Raw genomic sequence first — 22,614 nt, 5'->3', positions numbered from 1 at the left:
AATTTGATAACAAAGAAAGTGCCATCAGAGCGGTTGCAAATTACAACTACACCAAACTTAATGGTGAACCAATTATTATTACCTATGCTTCAATCGAATACATGCGTATTATTCATTCTGGTCTTGGTAACATATGTATCAAAGGCCTTGATGAGAACATTGAAGCATCACAACTTCACGAGCTCTTCTCCAACTTCGGTGAAGTTATTTCTTGCAAAGTTCCAATGCAATATGGAAAGAACAGAGGTTTCGCATACATCCAGTTTAAGAATCCAATGATCTAATCATATAATACCCATAAATTAAATATTTATCATTATATCTAAAATTTAATTTCGATCTATTAAACATTGGACTTGCTGGATCATACTATCCTTTTAGATAAAAAATATTATTACATTGAACTAGATCTGTTATTTTAGTCATAAAGATTCAATCGTATATCCTTGATCCTTGATTATGCAATGTTTTATTGTTCTGATACTCGAGTTTTATTTCCTATTCCAATCTAATAAATTTTTTACCTTTATCCATCATTGTGATAATCCTTTCTTCTTCATTCAAATATTCAAATAACTTAGATACCCCCCAACTTATTAATATAATGTCTTTGTATATTCTAAATGGAAAAAAGATTGCGTATTCTTGATAGCATGTACAAAGCCACAGCTCCCCGCCAGGAGCTTGCAGATGCTACTATTAACGGCAAACCAATCTCAATCGAAGCATATGTAAAGAAAGATAACCCGAATAAGCCACAGTACGTCAACAGAAAGAGCGGAATGAATGATGTGTTCACAAACATATTCATCCGTAATCTCCCTGACTCCGTTCGCTCTTTAGCTGACTTGGTAACATTATTCGTCGACTTCGGACCAGTTATCTCTGCCCGTATTATTTTAGACAAAAAGGCCGGATTTTGCAACATGGCAGACCATGATTCCGCTGTCCGCGCCCTTAATGGACTTAACGGCAAGATTCTTTACGGAAATACCCTTATTACATGCAGAGCATTGACCAAAGAGGAGCGCTTGGCTTTCCACCAGAAGAGCGCTTAATTTAAACAAAATGTTATCATCAAGATAAAAATACCCAAAAAATATCGAAAAATACAAAACGATTGTTATTAACAGTGTCCAATTTTGAAATTTATAAACATAATTATTATTTTATTAATGATTTCTCATTTTTATTTTTCAGATATCACAGTAAATCTCATTTCGTATTGATCTTTATAACAATAAAATCCATTATTTCTCATTTTAAACTAAATTAAAGATTATAATCGAAATTTACTTAACTAAAAATATAAAACTAAGCTCTTGGAGCAAGTTTGAAAATCCAAAAGAATAAAATATGCATTTTCGCGAGCAAGCTAAGTCAAAATCTTGATCGGAAATTAAATGAAATTTTCCAAAAATGTCGGCTCTACGCAAACACCATGTATAACCGCCATACACAGTATTACCCATGTTTTTAAAGTAAATTGCATAGCACTTTTGTGGATGACTTATGGTGAAAGTTTCGGATTTATTAAATCCGTTTAATCTATCTGAATTTTGCACTTCATCAATAACTTTCCAATTCTCATTGAAACAAGAAACTTGCCAACTCCTTGCAAAATAGCCAGTTTCATAGTTATCATTAGTGAAAGTGTAATTTGTGAAATATATATATGATCCGAGGAGTTGAATAGTAAAACCTTGATTTGGTTTATTATCTGCACACCATACATTATCAATACTTTGATTAAATATATTTTCGATAACATAGTCAAATCGTAAAACGGAATCTGATTTATAACTAAAGTACTCCGGATATGCTCTTGTGATTCCATCATAGTCTCCATTTATTTTTGGATAAATTATCAAATAATACTGAGTATCAAATCATTTTTGTCACTTTTAAAAATTTTGAATATGAAAATTCACTTCTATAACTGCAGTAAAATCAATGATATTAGCTCACTCTTATTATGATATCATGCAACTAGGCGTAGAGTTTCATTGCCTACAGTCAGGCATCTCCACAGTCTTCAGTGAAAACCTAATTTAAATATTTATCACAATTCAAATTCTTCCAAAATATATACTCATTTTTGAACTTTTTTTTTAACACATCTTGATTTACGCTTGTCTAATTTTGACGATAGTGTGTCGGCAAGAGAAATCAATGTGTTGACTATGTGTCTGCTATACAAAAATTTCAAAATAAAAATAATTTTGTTGAAAAATTGAAATTTCTAAATGAGATTCAATAAAAATTTAACAGCAAAAAGTCATTATAATTAGTCACGATTCATATATTTAAGTTTTAGTGAAAAGTATATGTGTCTGTCAAACCGTCCGACACATTATCAAAATTGAGAGACTTTTTGGTCACTTCCTCGATACACTTCAATCTTCTCAATTAAAATCGACACTCCATCAATCATCATTGACATATCTCAAAAAGTTATGATTTAGAGATATAACGTTTATGCCCAAATTAAAAGTTGAACCGTACTTGGTACGTTAATTTTAATTTCCTCGGCGAAAGCCGAGGCTATGTGCTTCCCTTTTCATCCTCAGTTCTCTCTCATTCAACAGCTTGTTCTCTCTCATCCAACAACTTATTCTCTCATCCAGCAACTTATTCTCTCATTCCTTAGATCTCTCATCCAACAACTTACTCTCTCTCATCCAACAACTTACTCTCTCATTCCTTAGATCTCTCTCTTCCAGCAACTTACTCTCTCATTCCTTAGATCTCTCTCTTCCAGCAACTTACTCTCTCATTCCTTAGATCTCTCATCCAGCAACTTACTCTCTCTCATCCAACAACTAACTCTCTCTCATCCAACAACTTACTATCTCATTCCTTAGATCTCTCTCTTCCAGCAACTTACTCTCTCATTCCTTAGATCTCTCTCTTCCAGCAACTTACTCTCTCATTCCTTAGATCTCTCTCTTCCAGCAACTTACTCTCTCATTCCTTAGATCTCTCTCTTCCAGCAACTTACTCTCTCATTCCTTAGATCTCTCTCTTCCAGCAACTTACTCTCTCATTCCTTAGATCTCTCTCTTCCAGCAACTTACTCTCTCATTCCTTAGATCTCTCTCTTCCAGCAACTTACTCTCTCATTCCTTAGATCTCTCTCTTCCAGCAACTTACTCTCTCATTCCTTAGATCTCTCTCTTCCAACAACTTACTCTCTCATTCCTTAGATCTCTCTCTTCCAGCAACTTACTCTCTCATTCCTTAGATCTCTCTCTTCCAACAACTTACTATCTCATCCCTTAGATCTCTCTCATCAATTGTTATTTATTTTTGTTGTTTCTAAATAAATGAATTGGAACTTTATTATATGATATGTGTTGTTTTGTTTTCAATATTATATTTCATATGCTGCAAAAAAAAATAAGGTTCGACACAATGTCGACCAAAGGTGAAAATCGAGGTTTTTCAACAAGCATATCTTGATTAAAGAGAAAACGACTCAATTGCTAAAGTTGAATGAGTTTCATTATTCTTATGAAAAACAGAGTTAAAAGTTTTTTAAAATTAAAGTTTATTTGCATAGATAAATAAAAATTATAAATGTTACAAGTTACTAAAACAAGAAAATATATATATAAACAAATAAATGTAAAATTAAGCTTCTGTGTTGAATGTTGATCCTGGATGAGTTACATAATAAGTCATCTGCTTTCCTTTTCCTTTAAGGAATGTCTCACCACGTTGAGTGAGTTCGAAGTTCATTCCCTTGACTAAATCGTAAGTAGCCTGAGAAATGTGTACATGATTGATTTCGCAAGTTGTCTGTAATCTTGCAGCGACATTGATTGGATCACCAATGATATCGAAGACAGGTTTATCAGTACCCAAAACACCAGCAATGACTGGACCACCACTGTTGATACCAATTCTTATAGCCAAGTTTGCTTCCAACTTAATGTTGACTTCGTCCAAAGTATTTACGCAATCAATACCGAACAAAATTGTTTGTTCTGCGTGGGATTCAGGTTGTGCGTCAGGGTTGAACAAACCAGTTGCTGCCATGTAGATATCACCTATCAACTTAATCTTTGTGAGCATGTTGTATTTGGCTGCGATCTTATCAATGCAAGCGAAGTAGAAAGACAAGTTTGCCATGATATCTTGTGGACTTAGATTAGATGAATATTCAGAGAACTTGTTGATATCGATGAAAACAATTGTTGCTGAAGGAACAACGAAAGAAATATCTTTCTCACCTCTGTTCAATTGAACAACGATATCTCTTGGAAGGATCTGATAAAGCAACTTTTCTGACTTAGCTTTGGCTTCTTCAGCTTGTTTCTTCTGGTTAACTAAAGCTGTTTGATCTCTTAAAACCAAGACGAAAGAGTTGACATCATCACTTCCTTCCTTCTTCATACCGATGATTGTTACATGGACAGGGATTTCCTGTGATGAATCGGAAACAGCAACGAAATCATCCTCGAAGAAAGAAGAGCTTTGTCCTGACTTCATTTGTTCCAATTTCTGCATGATTGTGTCTCCATCCTTTTGTGTGAAGAACTCTGTAATTCTTTGACCCAAAATCTGTTCAGGAGTGTATCCTAAAAGTGTTGGAACTGCGTTGTTAACAATTTCAACAGTTCCTATCAAAGAAGTGCAGAAAATAGAGTCATTTGCATTCATAATGATTGATCCTTCAATTGTGAGTTTCTCATTCTTGTTTGCGCCTTTTTCTTTGAGGAAAACTTTGTTAAACATCTTGTTGTTTATCAAAGTATATGGTGAGAATCTCTTGATAATGAAAAGAGCTGCTTTATATGCTGAAACTCTTATATTATAATACATTGTAATTATAATCATCCAAGCAATTAAAGAAGCGATTGCTACACCTATTAAAATATAGAAAACAGTGTGAATCTTGTCTTTTTCTATTTGGCCTAGTTCCAATAATCTTTGTGTAACTTTTTCTAGCTTATGGAACATTCTGAAATTAGCCAAATAAAATGCGTTTGAAACATCAGTTACTTGTATTGTTGTGTTATAAGCTACAGAAGTAAGAATTGATTGAACATATGTCTGCAAGATCTGTATCTGCTGATGAATTGAAGCATTTCTATAGACATCTTGTTCATCAGTATCTCCTTCAGGTAACGGAGCATCAATAACATTTAAGTTATCTAATTCTTTATCAAATCCTTTGCATGCAGGAGTTTCATTCACACCATTTACCAAGTAATTATCAACAGTTGTTAATTGATTCAAAAGCAACTTAATGATACCACTAACTAATGTAGTATCTGTCAAGAAGAATTTATTTGGTTCATCATGAATAACAATCAATGTAACTAACATATTCATTAATTCAGCAGATAAACTCAATCTCTTTGAAGCGAATTCATTCCATTTGTTGATATGTAACAATCTTGTGTTACTTCTACTTGTCATTAACCAGCCAATTAAGTTAATTCCTAAGAAAATCAATGAAACAAAACAAGCGCATAACATCAAAACAATTGATTGCATTGAAGAAGCATTCATTTCATTCATTCTTGCATCATCAACACCAGGATTAACAAGGATTGAATCTTTGGCTTCGAGTTTAGCTTTGGAATCGAAACTCTTGATGATTTCAATGAGTTTGTTTAATGATCTAACAGTTAAGAAATGGATGATGAAAACAGGAGCGAAAACAACAACAAAAGTAACAACAGGAATAACAATTTCAAGAAGTTTGAATTTGTCATTCAATGATGTTCCTTTTTTGTTTTGATAAACATCCAATTCATCAAACAAAGCAGTAACACCTGCGAAATATGACTGGAAGTTAACAGTTAATTCGCATGTATCATCAGAGATCAAAGCATCTAAAGTTGTTGTGTGTCCTGAATATTCCCTTTGTGCTGTCGTCAAAAGTGTTATTAAAGATGTCAATGAACCCTTTGTTGCAAATGATGGAGTACTAAATGGATATTTTGTTTTTGCACAAACTTGGAATACATCAATAGGATTCATCAGCTGAGAAGCAATGTTATAAACATCTTCACCTTGGGTTGCCAAATCAACCATCGAAGACATCAACAAATTCAAGTTAGAAAGGGATTGCGTTGTGAAATTAGTAACTTGTGGTAACAAATTTGGTAGGTTAAATATAACATAAGGAATATCATCAGATACATAATATTTTCTAACGGGTATTGCATATTTAATAATACCATTGTCTTCAGTGAAATAAGCAGCAATGATAGCAATGTTAGCACAAGCAGTATAAAATCTGTTCTGTGAACTGTAATTGAGTTGTGACATCAATTTTACTTGTGATTTCATCTTCTGTGATGCGTAAGTAAAACCAACAGCAATGACAATGATTACGTAAATCATAATAAAGATACTTGCTGGATTTACTGCTTTTATTGATTTGGCAACTTTGTTTTCTAATGCTCTGTGTAATGCCAATCTTGTTCTTGACAATTTAATCGCCTGTTTGCCAATGTAATCTTCTAAATCTGCATCTGTCATGTCATCACCAACACTTCCTGATGATTGTTGGCCTGAGTTGTTCGATGAATTGTTTGATTGTGAGCCACTTGCTTTTGTGTTGTTTGCAATGGTTTTAACAACACCGCCTTGAAGATTTAGGATACCATCTGTGATGTATTTAGAGAAAACAGCAACCATGGAACGGAATGAGTAATCAACAACGAAATTAGATCCCATTTCGATAATCTGTTGCTTGTTTTTGATCTTGATGCCTTCTGGGAAGTCACATTCGCATTCTATAAGGTATCTCGAGTACTCTTCGCAGAACTTTGGGTTGTTCGGGGCGTTTTGTAAAGCTTCTTTCCAAATTGCCCTCGCCATCTGGGTTTTGGTGGCCACGCCTTCGAAATAACCTGCAGATAATGGTGAATCAATGGCTGCACGTGTCATGTTCTCGCATTGCCTTGACATTGTCTTCAATTCAATTAATTTGAGTTTTGATGCCGTAGAAACTGAGAATTGTCTCAAAATTTTGATTGCATCGACCTCAAAATTCAAAAATCTCGTGACATATCCGACTTTCCTTCTCTTTAAGAGTAACCTTTGTAACTTATTTTGTAATCTTGTCTCCTTTGGGAAGAAATTGACGAGTTGGAGGCAAGTACTTAAGGAAATTTCATCATCGTAGTGTTCGGCAATGAAGTTTACAAGGTGCCACTGGTAAAATGCAGGACAATAATTTTGGAAAGAAGTTCTGAGATAAAGTTGGGCCTTTGCAACATCTAGATCTAATCCTAACTCTTTGAAGTACTCAAATGCTTCATCTTGTGTCTTAAATTCAAGAGATAATTTGGCAACCATCCTTTTTGTACGAATTGTAAACAAAACTAAGCCTGCTGGTGTAAGGCCAAGGAAGAAACATAATGCGCAAAGTATTGGAACTAAATAGTGAACTCCATCGTAGAAATAACCGATAATTAAGTTTATATCGCCAACTAGACAAGCAATTTGCCAACTTGTAGCGAGAGCCATTGTTTGAATATCAACGAATGGTATAAACTTCTGGTTGTAGTAAATCAAATACGTATATAAGCCAATATGGAAGAATACTGCAAATAATTGAGCCCAAGCTTCGAAAAGAAGGAGCACGAAGTAAGGGATAATTGTAACAAGAAGAATTGCAATAGTTAAACCCATAATGGATGGATCAAAGTTAAGTAATGGAGTGACATTGACAACAATTGACTTTGATGCCAATCCTTGGACGATAATGAATGAATATATTTGATATATAAATGATACCATGAATAAAAGCATTGACAGTATGATGCGCCAATCAAAGTCTTTGTGACATATTCTTAAAAAGGTTTCGCCTGCCAAAACCATAGAAGGAACAAGTGTTGCAACAAGAATTGTATCGAAGTATGCTCTGATTGGATAGTTTAAAATTGAAACAAATTTTCTTTTCATGTTGTAATAAGCAATTTGAAATCTTACTAATACGAAGGATGATAAATTGAAAAATGTAAATACAACTGAAACAATTAAATAGTTCTGTGCTTCATATGGCTTAGGAACAAAGAACAAAACTGTTCGGAGCCAATGAATTACGTTATGATCTTGATGAGTTTCCCAAAACTTGCTCCATGGCCAGATTGATACCAAAAGTGTTTGGAAGAAGAATACAACTAAGAAAGGGTGAAGCATTAAAACTGGTATCTTGACCTGTTGAAATATCTGTAAAAAGAGCGGAAACATTTCATCGATCGAGCTCTTCGAGTCTTCAATATTAATATTCTGATTTGACGAGTCCGCAGAGATAGATTGAGAAACAGCACCGCCTTGATTATTTAAGTCCATATAATTTTGTAAAAGTTCGTTTGATAGAACAATTGAATTGAAAAAATTTTATGAGAGTTTGGGAATATTAAACAACTAGACGAACATAAAACAACGAAGTTATAATGGTATTGCCAGTATACAAATTAAAAATAACGTAATCACATTGAAAATAATATGAGATACTGATAAATAATTATGATAGTACATGCAATCATAAATAATATGGGAAAAATTTATAACAATTTGAAATTGACTTTTGTTTTCTACTGAATTAGACTTTTGAATAAATATAAAACTACTTTGAAAAATATTAAAAAATCTGCATGTGTGCAAATGAGATTATTCACCCTATTGAAATTATTACGGCGGTTTTTCAGAATATGATAAACTATTCAAATTTGAAAATTGGTTCCCCATTAACAAAGTTACATAGTACATAATTTTTAATTAATAAACGGAAAATTCTGCGCTTAATCAAAATAAATGATGATTGATAAAGTATGTGCATTTGTTAACATTAATTTTTTTGCATCATTTTGAATATTTTTATAGTTACTTGATATTGAATTGGAGAATATTGCATTCAATTAATCAATTGATTTTTATTTTCTTATATCCTTTGGCGATTTTAACGTTAATTCGTGTGTATTTTCCCGATCAATTCTCTTAAATTAATTCAATGTTAATTCAGAGCCCAAATTTTTATCACTATTTTTCATTAAATACAATTCCATTTTATATTTGGTATATTATGTTCTCAATTTGATTTTTCTGAACGATCGTACTCTTTCAAAAATTAAATTAATCATAAGAAATAACATATAATTCATATTTTTGTAATAAAATCATTTAAATTTTTATCATTTAAAAAATTGTTTACTTCCGTTCATCCCTCCAAATTGATGTGACGCAATTATTTCATATTTTTCTTTTCTCATTATAACTTTGTAACTTATGGATTCAACTTCTATCGATAGAATTGGAAAGCAATAGCATAATATTATAAAAATGTCATTGATACTTTCATAATACTATTAATTAATATATAATCGTGGATGCACTAAACTTCTCATATTAATATCGATCAAATTATGAATTTCTAAATATAATTATCTCAAAAGCAAATAATCATCAAAATAAGAGCTCAAATATGTGGGAAATCTAAAAATTTGTAGAACCAGCGGAATTATCCTATCTGTTCATCACTGATTAATTCAGTAATCTGGAACAGAATATTTTAGAGCCTATTCTTAATATTATATTGGAGTGCATTTGTAGAGACATATATATTTGTTAATTATTTTTAAATCTAACCTTTATTGAAAATAACTTCGATTGGTTATTGTTGGATTGGAGGGGAAACCGTAAAATTAACTATAAATGCTGGAACCAAAGCATTTTGTATATTCGATCAAGTCTCGATCATAACGATGACTGATTTTTATGATGAAATTTTGCCGATAGTAATTTTGATTTTAGAATATAGTTTAGATACAGATATAATGTCTAAATATTTATTCCAAATATATCTGCAACGCATCTATTTTAAAAAGTTTCGAAAATATTTTAAAAAGAATGTGAAAGCAAGATAACTTACTTGTTGTTATAGATATTACAATGTAAATTTGAATGTAAAAGAGCTGGAATTGTTTTATATATGGTTGCTAAAATATTTTTCTGTAAATAGACGATATATTTGCTGTGTAAGTGTAAAAACTAAAGGGAAATTTCAACACATGATTAAAATGATGTTAAATACTGATGATATTTGAACGCCTTCAATTTTTAAAAGGATAAATTAAAACTCTGTATTCTACTAATTGTAAGTAGTTATATTTTAACTGACTGCACTATATTGGTGCAACTCTTTTTTGAAATATAGCGATTTTTAAACATTATTTGTTTTCGAGATGTTTAATACTTATGTCTGGTTAAAAATACTAACGTGCAATGCGATGAAAATAGACGTGGTAGAGATTTTTAGAAAATTGTAGTTTTTTTTGGAAATCAAGAAAAAATAGTTTAAAAAGAATGTATGCTATCTGTTCTAATAAAGGTAATTATATGCTATCATTGAAGCTCTGTGATATAATCATTCCATAGTGATTTTTTTGAAGCGAAATATGTTCAAAAGTGTCAAAAAAAAAAGAGAAGAATTTGACAATGGCGTAATTTATCCACAAACAAATGGAGATTATAATGGAGTTGCAAGAGATTCATATTCACGAGAGGATTATGTTATTAATAATATATTTAATCCAAGTGTGGAAAACCTATGGTGTGGAGCAAATAAACCAAATCAGGGTTTTACAATTTCACTTCTCAGCTCCTCCATATATTTCACCAATTATAAAGTACTCACAAAATCTAGATTGTGAGACTTTGAATTAACTTTTCAGGGAAAATTTTCAATCTTTTGTAATATTAAGTTATATGTAAAGATGATTATATTAAGAAAAGTAATCAATTTTCTCAAAATTTGAAATGCTTTCAAATTTAATAACATAAACAAATATATAATATCAAGGATATCATACAGAACATTTTTTTCAAAATGTAATATTTTTTTTTAAGATTTTGGAAATGTCATGTTAATGGTTAAAACATGCTTTAATAATGAAATAAATCCTGTTGCTCATATGTAATTCTGTAAAATTTTTTTCTTTTTAAAATTGAATCAATAAATTCCCAGATTGTGGGTTGTTTTTATTATAAATAGTCAAGTTTTCTGCATGCAAAGATTAGTTTATGTTCAGTATTAGAAACTTTTGAATGTTTTTATGATATATTTGAGAAAATTGTCTAAAACAGATTTAATAACGTTTTTAAGATATATCACCAATTGCAGTACAATAAAACAATTTATCAAACTATAATTCAGTAGGTTACAAGCAAATCAAAAAAAAATTATTCCTGAAAAACTTAAATTACTGATGAAATTGTCAACTTATTGAAATATAAATATATTTTTATGTGCTTATTGAATATCTAATAAAATCATAAGTGCACGTTTAGAATAAAAAGATTTGAAGAAGAACATCCCTAATATGACCACACAAACTTAATCAATGTCAGGAATGCCCACAACCATCAGTTCCATAACATATCCGCATCGAAAAATCTGTTACAAGCTGAAATTTATTACAAAATTTCCAATGGCCAGGGATCCAAGCCAAAATTATTGGGACACTGATTATTATTATCATAGCCCGTCTTAGATCTTAGCCAATAAGGAGAGTAATTGCTTATTTTTAACAAGAAATTATTTAAAAATTGGCGTACCGGCTTATTTTTAAGTTGATTCGTAATTACATCTAATACATATTGCAAATATTATAGTCCCAAAAAAGATGCCCATTTGAATGCCTTTCAATTTAAAATGGTTTAATTTTTGGTGAAATGATATTTATTCATGATTATTATAATAGTTAAAGTAAAGTTTTCAATTTTTGAATATTCTTTTTAATGTAAACTATTCAAATAATTGAAGGGGTACTATTTTGAATTGAACATAATCTAAGTAGTGAGGACATTCAATTTTGAGAGAAAGGCTTTTGTAATGCCCCACAATTTTTGATAGCCCCACTACTTAGATTTTGTGACTACCTTACACTAACTAATGGAAGATATGAAACCGGATATTTTGCAAGGAGTTGGCAAGTTTCTTGTTTCAATGAGAATTGGAAAGTTATTGATAATGTACAAAATTCGGAAAGATTAAATGGATATTATAAATCTGAAACGTTTACTATAAGCAATCCCCAAGAATGCTATGCTATTAACTTTAAAAACATGGGAAAGGCTGTTTATGGTGGTTATATATGGTGTTTGTATAAAACAGATATTTTCGGAAAATTTCAAATCATCCACAAATCAGATTATTGCTTGTTTTGTTCGAAGAAATGTATTCCTTATCTGAGTTTGTTTATGCCTACAATTTCTCTCTATATTTTGATATAAAAAATTTTTAAAATATAAAAATGTTTCAATAAGAAACACCTCTACTCTGGATTTGAGATGTGAACGCATAACATCTACGAAGTTGAGTGTGTATCTAACTGAGAAATAATATCTGATTAAAAGTTTATGAGATCTACATTTGAGAGAGGGGTAATATAAATCAGATTGATTCAATAATTTCAATCAATTGATTCATTATAGATATTACATGATAAATCCTAATAATCTGATTTGTATGAAATTTTATATGGAAAATGTATTAATATTCAGCGTACTCTCATTATAAAATCAATGAGTACTGTTGAATTTAGACACTGAAGTTCCGAAATACTCATATTAAAAAACGAATTTTATCAAATTAAATGAAAAAGATAGTCAAATTGAATAAACATCACATGTATAAACAAACTTTATTAAATTGTTAAGAATCTTATTCATCGACAAAGATATGGAGCTTATCAAGTACGTATAACCATCCGATCAAAGCGGGGACACAAAAAACAGTAGAAAAGAAGATCATAGTAGACGAAGCTCCTGGTCCTGTGTTCGCATTATGCGAAAGTAAGAAACTTGCCGTGGCAGAAGGTAAAGAAGCGACAAGAGTGCATTGTCTTGCGAGCAATGGCTTCACTTTGAAGATATAACATGCAAGAGCACCAACGAATGGCATACTTATGTGTCTCATTAGTAACATAAAAATAAATTGAGGCCAAGGACAAGCAACTAATGCAAATTGAGAAAGGAATCCACCAACACAGATTAAGCATAAGCCAAGAACACCATTTGCAGCTAAATTTGCGAAACTCATCAGATAAGTTGGAATTTCCCAGCCTGTAGCGCACCAAATGAAACTTATGATGTTTCCAAACATAATGGGATTCATTATGATGTTCCTTATGATAGTTAGGATAAGTTTGAAAGAAAATTTTTCAATTTGACCATTGTGCTTTTCTTGATGTACTCTATTATGTTCCTGTACCTGGTATATATTCAACATAATGAGGAAAATAGGGATAGCGATGATATCATTTGTTAAATTGATAATTGTAACCATAGAATCGTCCAAACCTGGCCAAATCACGTGGAAGAATGGTAGACCAATGATTAGATAGTTTGTGTAGCATACAGGAAGTGCTGTACTTAAATAATAGTAAAATTTCTTTGTTTTAACGAAAAATACAACTACTGCGCATAAAATGTAGTTACCTATAACTATGCATGCTCCAATAACCATTGGTGTAAAGTTTATATTTCCGAATTTTGACTTTGCGACTGATCGAAAGATTAATAAAGGAAAACACATGGTTAATAAGAATCTGTTAGTAGCAGCGATTGTAGAGAAGGCAATAACTTTCAGTTTAACAAGGAAATATCCTACTGCTATAAGCAGAAGGAGATCTGCTCCGTTAGAAATCACAGGAAGGTAATTCATAATTTTGTTCTCATTTTCAATGTATTTTGAAATATTGAGGAAAAACCTGTTATTTTTTGAAAAGATAACAAAACAGATTTCGCTCTCAATAAAAAAAGATGTAATATTATTATGTGTTTGATAATATTTTTCACTCAAAATGATAAGATCGCACGAAATTTAGAAAACGCGAACTTTAAAATGAAGAAAATGCCAAATTAATAAGCATTCATTAGCCTAGTACATGAGTGCGCTCAATACGATAAGGGGATATCATAAAGAAGCCTTAATATTGGTAAAAAAGGGGTTTGGCGTCCTAAGGCGTCCTAGTGTAAATTTCTCAAAATTGTGATATTTACATCACATTTTTGAGAGGTTTATGGGCGTCCTAAGGGAAAATTGAATAGCTAGGGCGTCCCGAATTTTCATTCTAAGATTTAAATATATTATATACTTAAGTATAATACAAGCAATATAAAAATTAAATTTTTATTATGTTAACTTATAAGAAATTTTTTTGAATTATCGTTGATTTATTGTAATCTTTCCAGGCTATACTTTTGAAATCAACTTTACCTGTCATACGCATTAATGTAGTAGATGTCCAGGTGTAGCTATTATATCCCAGCAACATTGGTATTTTATCATTGTAAGATATCAAAATGAAGCGTTTTTTCAGATATAATTTTTCGTAAATTTTTCAAAAATAAGATGGTAAAAAAGCCTCGACTTGCTCGAAAAATAACAATTTTTTTACTTGTAAAAATAACCCTTTTACAGCATGGGCAGCTATTCAATCACTATTTCTTTTTCTAAAAGTACCCTACGTTCCCAACTTCTGGAAAACGTTTTTTCACCCTTATGATCAGTTTCAGACACTTTGGGAGTCTCCCAAACTTTGATATTTTGCATTATGATAGAGAAACGTGTCTAGTTTAACGCACAGTTGTTTTAAAGGCAAATGATGATATCACATGAAATTATCAAATTATCAAATTTTGAAGTACCAGTCCAAAGGGTTAATTAGATCCTACACAGATGTGCGATAGTGAAACATATGTGTTCTTGATTTGAGAAGTCCTACTGATAGAGGTATGAATCTCACAGCTTTGTGTGAGTGTGTCTGACACTTGTATAGAGTGGAATATGCGCCGACATATATTATATAATAACATGTAGTTGATAATTATGAAAAAATAGAATTCGATGCGAATGATATTGAAAGTTGTTTTGTAATTTGATATTTTTCTTATATGTGTTAATTAGTAAATGGCTTGTTTGTTGTGATAGTACTGTGAAAAATGAAAGGTATTTTAAATTAAAAAATTGAGATTTTGAGATATCTCTAGAATTAAGAATTTATTATGTATTTGACTTTTATATAACTATGTGTAAAGGATCTCGATGTCTATATGCTTTAAATAAAATTAAATAAAATGAGATAAAAAATTAAAATGGACAAGAAGATATATGGAAATGTAATTTGTATTGTGTTGGTTGTTGGCAAAATGATTTTAATACAGATTTAAGGATTTGGAATGGATTTGAAATTAAATGATTTTAATTCAAGGAGTAATAAGATTTTGAACTGGTTTTTATTTTGTGAATGTAAACTCCTTCCATAGGATATGTATTAGAAAGATCAATGTCAAACTTTTTGAAAGAATTGTTTTTTTGTTGAGCGATTTTCTCATATTTAATAATATATTTAAGTTGGCGTATCTTACGCCCTTCCAAAAATATGTATTAGAAAGATAAATTTTAAACTTTTTGAAAGAATTGTTTTTTTGTTGAGCGATTTTCTCATATTTAATAATATATTTAAGTTGGCGTATCTTACGCCCTTCCAAAAATATGTATTAGAAAGATGACTTATAATTTCATAAATTATTTTGTCCCGACGGTTTGAGCGGTTATCAGAATGGTTGCTTACACAATGCGTCAGCAAAATGTCGGTTGGGGTGCCCTTCTTGGCCTCCTGAGTACTCACCAAGATACCCCCAGCTCCCGCAAAACACCTCCCTTAGGTGCGCATTACCTGACGGCATTATTTTGCAATTATTTCAAATTTTTTAGATGTCTTTTGTTAAAGTTTGTTAACTAAAGACTTGAAAACAGCTTACCGCTTCAAGCTGCTCTCTTCCCGGTTCCTCTGCCGCAATCTTCTGTTTGATTGTGCGCAAAGCTCTCCTCCTTGTGAACTTTGCCTGACAGATACACCTGGGAGACAGCATTCGGACATCTTACCGCTTCAAGCTGCTCTCTTCCCGGTTCCTCTGCCGCAATCTTATGTCTGATTGTGCGCAAAGCTCTCCTCCTTGTGAACCATGGCTGATAGAAAGAACTGAAAGACAGGATAGGAGGAACATGCCGGTTCAAGTTAACTTGCAATATGCTTCTGATTAGTGATTTTAGATGAAAGATTAGCGAAATCGCATTTAATTTGGATAGAAGGATTCAATTTTATGAAGCAGGCTCGTAGAAAATATGCAGGAATAGCACAATCTTTTGCAATCACAACGCGATTGCAAAACTTCGACCGACAAGAGTGTATTGTGCACTCTTGTCGGTCTGCATGTCTCATTCCGGGAGACATTGTCACTGCATGTCTCCCAGAATGAGACAATCTTCCGCATTCATAACTTGAATGCGGAAGTTTGACCGACAAGAGTGCACAATACACTCTTGTCGATCTAAATGTATCTTACAATCAAAGACACTTTCATACAATCTTTTCGAAGTTAAAAAAAAATTAATTATTTCTTTCTTTTGTTTATTAAATCGCCTTACTCACGTACTAATCTCTTTTAGAGACTCTATCGAGCTATCCCCACATATAAACCTGTGACAATAATACATATTTACTCTCTTCATATTCTGATCTCATGACACATTATCGCAAAAACTATAATTATACAACACATCTCATAAAGTCTCATTTTAGCCCTATCTAAGCGTTCAAAACCTATTTTCCACACGTAATCTGATTCTTCTGGCTCCGCTGATTCGATTTCTGCTGTCAGATCGTGAAAATATGCATCACATAAAGAGATAAACACAACTCAAAATTATTGCTTTTTTTTCAAATTGTCTATTCATCCATCTTTACATATTTATTATCTCCTCCGTTTCCCCTCACAAATTCTTTTAATTTTCTGAATAATACGTATAATAAAATGAATATCTCAAAAACTAAAACACAAAATTAATGTTGGAAAATGACTAGATATAATCTGAACTTTTGAATTCATACATTTTTGGAAAAAATTGAATTTTCAAAAAAAGAGCTTATTTAGGTATGAACCTGAAGAGAAATTTTAAGGAAAATATTAAGTTGTGCAATTTGCATTTATCTCTTTATGTGATGCATATTTTCACGATCTGACAGCAGAAATCGAATCAGCGGAGCCAGAAGAATCAGATTACGTGTGGAAAATAGGTTTTGAACGCTTAGATAGGGCTAAAATGAGACTTTATGAGATGTGTTGTATAATTATAGTTTTTGCGATAATGTGTCATGAGATCAGAATATGAAGAGAGTAAATATGTATTATTGTCACAGGTTTATATGTGGGGATAGCTCGATAGAGTCTCTAAAAGAGATTAGTACGTGAGTAAGGCGATTTAATAAACAAAAGAAAGAAATAATTAATTTTTTTTTTAACTTCGAAAAGATTGTATGAAAGTGTCTTTGATTGTAAGATACATTTAGATCGACAAGAGTGCACAATACACTCTTGTCGGTCAAACTTCCGCATTCAAGTTATGAATGCGGAAGATTGTCTCATTCTGGGAGACATGCAGTGACAATGTCTCCCGGAATGAGACATGCAGACCGACAAGAGTGCACAATACACTCTTGTCGGTCAAACTTCCTAATACAAAATTTGATTCCCTTATTATCTTCTTAACAAAACTTAAGATTTCAATAATACATCATGAAAACATTCATTTACTACATTCACACTGTTATTCCTTTCTATAAATTAACTCATTTAATAGAATCTTGTTTTTATATCTTATTATTTTCTCATAATACTTCTAATTCCTCTATTTCCTCTTCCACATAAAATTTAATTTTGTAATGCTATCATATACACTTAATGTTTTCAAATTTTCAGATTTAAATTTAATCTTTATTTTCATCATCATTTATAATCTTGTTCCTATATAAAGTTATAATAAATTATCGTCAGATTCTAATATTTATGATTCTTACTACTCAATTCAATATAATTATGTTAGTCACTCATATTCAGGAGAATAATTTAAAAATCTATAGCTCATATTTTGATAGTTATATATTTAGATGATATATATTGCAATTCCGGTTTCAACACGATCAAATGCCAAACCAAGACAAAATATATATGAATTTTCAAAATATCGATTTACATTAGAATCTATATCTAATTTTATCAATACACAAGTAGGGAATGTTCAATACATCTTTGAGCAACGTGAATAGCACAATTTTATAGGATTATTTGTTGATTATATAAAATATAAGCCAAATCGAATCTGCTGTATAGTACTTTAGTTTATCATTGAATGTTAAATGTGTTCAGATAAATATTTGAGTCAGATATCGCATTTTCTAATTTCAAAATTTATCTCATGAAGTTAGAATTTATTTGATCATACAACATCATGTTAGTCAAACTAGAGTTCAATGGCGATTCTAAAATGGAACAAATGCTTGTTTTATCAAAATGTTAAAATATTAATCTAAAAAACTTAATATCTAACCAAACCATTCTAGAATTATTATATACAGGTATAGGCAATCTAAATGCACACGGAATTCGGAAAATTAAAAAGAATATTTATGAGATTATTAAATCTTATGTAATTCAATGAAAAGTAGATAATATGAATATCTATAGGCTATATATCAACATATGAGTTTTTGGTTTGACCAATACTATACTAATGTGATCAAATTAATCTGATTTCTTAGATTTTCATTTGAAGCATTTGCAGTAGTAGGGGTACCTTTATATATTAACATATTAAAAAATTGCGCTCCGATTCGCAGTTTCTTCATGATTTTGAGATTGCATTAGATTTCGCGATGCAGAAAAAAATCACTTTAGATTCCCGTCAAACTCTAAGTATAAGCATGTCTCTATATGTAGAAACTGTCTGCGCTATTTATTTCCCGGCTCAAAAAACCACGGTGTCTGTGTGAGGAAAATACCCATTTTAGGACCCTGGGTAGGGGGTCATGAAAATTTTCCAAGAGTTGGAAATATAGGGTATATTTTTCAAAAAAAATTAAGATCAAATTCGACAATTTCTTGATGAAAGCAAAAATATTACACATACTTCTAGATGCATGGGATAAAATATGCAATTATTCAATCAATTCGCATGATTTGAAAAAAAAATCTAAATTTGATAAAAATGTAGAAATTTTTTATTTTTAACTTGAGATTCGATTTTTTTGATCCAATTTGTGAATTTTTTTTGATCGGAATTTCAATTAATTTGTTGATCAAAAATGACCTCACAATGTTTGATCATAAGTGAAGTCATCTTCATGGGTATTTAGAAATTCCAAGAGAAATTGCTTATTTCTCGCAGATGTAATATCTGAGAAAATCGAATTTAAATATTCATAGAAACCCAAATCATTCTCCGGTTCGAATAATTCATCTGTTGCTTTTTCTGTTTTTTCTATGAATTTTAATAATTTGATTAATAAATCTTCATCAGGAAGAATTATTGCTGCATTTGTGATAAAATTCCATATTGAGGTAATATGGCAATAATTACATTTATAAAATGTAATTTTATCCAAAATTTTTTGGCAAATTCGCATAATAGCATTAATATTTGAAGCTGAGATTAAACCTGTGATTACTTCTGTAACTTTTGGAAAATCATCGCAATTTAATATCTCTTTATATTGAATTGAGAAATAAAAAAAATCAAATGGATTCATTTCTTCAATTTCAAGGAGATTGTAAAAATTGATAGAAGTGTTATTGCAACAAATTGTATTTGCAGCAAAAAATATCATTTGCTCGATTCCATTTTTGGAATAAATTTGCTGGAACAATGTTAAATTAAAACAGTTGCTTAATTTTTCTTCATTGTTTTCATAAAAAAGTAACAAGTTTGCAACTGAAATTTCAAAATTTTGATAATTGCCAGTTATTTCAGTAAATATATATATTTGCTTTTCTTCATCTAAAAATGGCAAATATTGATTTGCAATATTAACTAAAGTTTGGGATAAATTGTTCCAGTTTGATTTTACAATTTGTGAGCACATTATGTAATATGTAAATTTATCCGCTTTGTAGGAATTTAAAATTGTTTGTTGTTCTGTTTCAGTTAAATTACTGAATTTTTCAAGATTAATATTGTGATAAAAAATAGAATCCTTGAAACATTCTGATATCTTTTCAATGTTTAAAACGGATGCTAAAAAATGTAAAAGAACTTCATCAGTCACTGTGATTTTTTTGAAAAATTTATCCCAATTCAAGCATCCAATTGATCTTTCTGTCATTGTACTTATGCATTGATAAAGTTGATTTAATGAATCCGAAGAATAATCATTATGCTTGACTAGTTGAGTTAGTTGATACAGACTGTCGTCAGCCATTTTAAAAAAATGAATAAAATTGTATAGTAAATTATATTTGTGAAATTTGTGACGCTACATTCAATCTAAGACCAATATCTCAAAGAATTCCTCATTTAAGTATTACTTTTCATTGTTTTTTAAAAAATATCTTTGCTTATTTGTTCACTTTTTTGACATTTATTATATGCTTTTTATCATATTTCCGATGATATGAATATATATTCTATATAAGAATGACGCTACATTCAATCTAAGACCAATATCTCAAAGAATTCCTCATTTAAGTATTACTTTTCATTTTTGATTCAATTTTCGAACGGTTTTCGTAAATTTTGCATCATTTCATTTTTTTAATGGGAAAATCATCTATATTTAATCAAAAAAGAGCAAACTTTACAGACGAAAATAAAATATTTATCAGGGAACAATCTGATAAATACCAAAAATCAACATCGAGAGATGAAAAAACGAATATAATCAAACAAGTTCTTCAATATTTTAATATTAAATACGCCGAAAATGAATCTAAAGTTATCAGAAGATATTTTAGTTATATTGCAGTTAAAAATATTCCCGCAGTTACTGGAAAATATCCTGATACAATTGTTCGCAAAGATATGCTTTATTCGCATGATCATACAAATATTATTAATTCAAATAATATTGAACGTTACTACCGTTGCATCGATCATTCTTGTCAAGCACGTTATTTAGTTAAAATTGAGAACAGTTCAGTTTCCGAAGATTTACAAAAGGAACATATACCCGAATGCAGACAATTTAAAAAGTTACAAAATGAAAAAAATGATCTTCATAAATCAATGACTCTGACAGAAATATACAATAAGGCAATTGCAAAATTTTCTGAAGACAACGGCACTTTTCAGCAGATTAAAAAATTTATGACAGAACTTGCTGTTGGTATTGATGAAAACCCATTAATTAAAGATTCATTGGTCAGGGAAGTTTATAATAAGTCCAGAAAATTTTCTGTTGGAGAAAAAATTACAGACGATGAAATTGCTAATTTTTGTTTAATAAATGGCGAGCAGTTTATCATTGGCCATGATTTTCAAGCAAATTGTGAGACGATGTTTTTTGGTTTTGAGAAGGCAATTCAATTTGCAAAAGAAGCCACAGATTTATTTTGCGATGGAACTTTTAAAATTACACCATTATTTATATTCATGAAAAACCGCACATTTGAATCTTATAAGAAGGCATTTGAATATATTTTTACTGTCAAGGGTATTCAATTTTCAAAGCTAATTCAAATTCATTGTGATTTTGAAAAGGGAATGATAGAGGCACTTCAACAAATTTTCCCTAAAGTCCGTATAATTGGATGCCTATTTCATTTCAAACAAGCTTTACACAGGAAACTTGTAGCACTTTATACAAAAAATTTCAATACTTTACAAAATTCATTATTTAAGCTATATTCTATTACTCCATTCATGTCTCATGAAGAATTTGTACTTACTATGCATATAATTAATCAAAATAAAGTTGATTCGATCAAAGATTATATTGATTATTTCAACAAAGTTTGGTTGCCGCACTACAATTTAATATCTCAATATAATAATGCAACTGCAATATTCACTAATGATTGCCTCGAGAGTATGCATTCAGAATTTTCTTCGTTAAAACATCCAAACATTTATGAAGCTATTAAGAAGATATCTCAAATCCAATTAGATAAATATAACGCCATCAAAAATAACCAGAAGATCGAGCGCCATATAAAAACCGTTATCACTGATAGCTACAAAAATTATATTCTTGACTGCTTTCAAAAAGAACTTGAGAAAACAATTTTTTCTATCAAACAATACAACGTAAGTGATCTTTCTTTGGCTCAGAACGAGATTTCTCCATATGGTTCCATAGAATCGAGTTCATTGTTCGAAAATATTCCAGTTCATGATGCAGATATACTCAAATCGATCGATCTAACAGATAAAGATACAATGATCACTAAGTTTATTAATGAAAAAAGAGAAAAAATTATGGCATTATTTAATGAAACATTAAATCATCCAGATTTTAATTCATCCGCTCCAATTCAAACTAATTTTGAGCAAGCCGATACAAATCAAGGTTCAGATGCTCCAATTCGCTCCGAAAATTCAAATATTGCAGACTCTACAGATTTAGAACCAGAAAATCAAAACCATCCTTCTACAAATCAAATGTCTAGTAATCTAGAACATAAGCTGGACCTTCTTGATCATATTGAAAAACAATTATCGAAAATGCGCTCGTTATTGGGAATTCTTCCTACTACAAATGCTATTGTTGGGCCGTCAAAACAAGTTTCAGTTAATAGCAAGCAAAATTC

The 22,614-nt window shown here is 30.7% G+C and overlaps 3 protein-coding genes across 3 annotated transcripts, besides 3 other annotated features; 1 reads left to right on the top strand and 2 right to left on the bottom strand.

Annotated features, from left to right (window-relative positions):
• Positions 1–623: 623 nt before the first annotated feature.
• Positions 624–2,022, top strand: TVAGG3_0688610 (RNA binding; the record flags this gene model as incomplete). The annotated part of the gene is made up of 1 exon (XM_001313254.2): positions 624–1,058. The coding sequence occupies one exon, from the start codon at positions 624–626 to the stop codon at positions 1,056–1,058; it is 435 nt and encodes a 144-aa protein (XP_001313255.2).
• A 1,549-nt stretch (positions 2,023–3,571) lies between these two features.
• TVAGG3_0688600 (guanylate cyclase protein) lies at positions 3,572–8,319 on the bottom strand (the record flags this gene model as incomplete). Its single annotated transcript, XM_001313255.1, has 1 exon — positions 3,634–8,319. One exon carries the CDS (start codon positions 8,317–8,319, stop codon positions 3,634–3,636), a length of 4,686 nt encoding a protein of 1,561 aa, XP_001313256.1.
• Positions 8,320–12,508: 4,189 nt separating this feature from the next.
• On the bottom strand, positions 12,509–13,693 carry TVAGG3_0688590 (intracellular auxin transport; the record flags this gene model as incomplete). Its single annotated transcript, XM_001313256.1, has 1 exon — positions 12,692–13,693. One exon carries the CDS (start codon positions 13,691–13,693, stop codon positions 12,692–12,694), a length of 1,002 nt encoding a protein of 333 aa, XP_001313257.1.
• A 273-nt stretch (positions 13,694–13,966) lies between these two features.
• Positions 13,967–14,493: a mobile genetic element.
• Positions 14,494–18,930: 4,437 nt separating this feature from the next.
• Positions 18,931–21,445: a mobile genetic element.
• Positions 21,446–22,614: a mobile genetic element.

The sequence above is a fragment of the Trichomonas vaginalis genome, chromosome III, assembly GCF_026262505.1.
Source record: "Trichomonas vaginalis G3 chromosome III, whole genome shotgun sequence".
Classification (NCBI taxonomy): Eukaryota; Parabasalia; order Trichomonadida; family Trichomonadidae; genus Trichomonas; species Trichomonas vaginalis.
The sequence above is the reverse complement of the archived record's forward strand: the minus strand, read 5'-3'. Positions and strand labels throughout refer to the sequence as shown.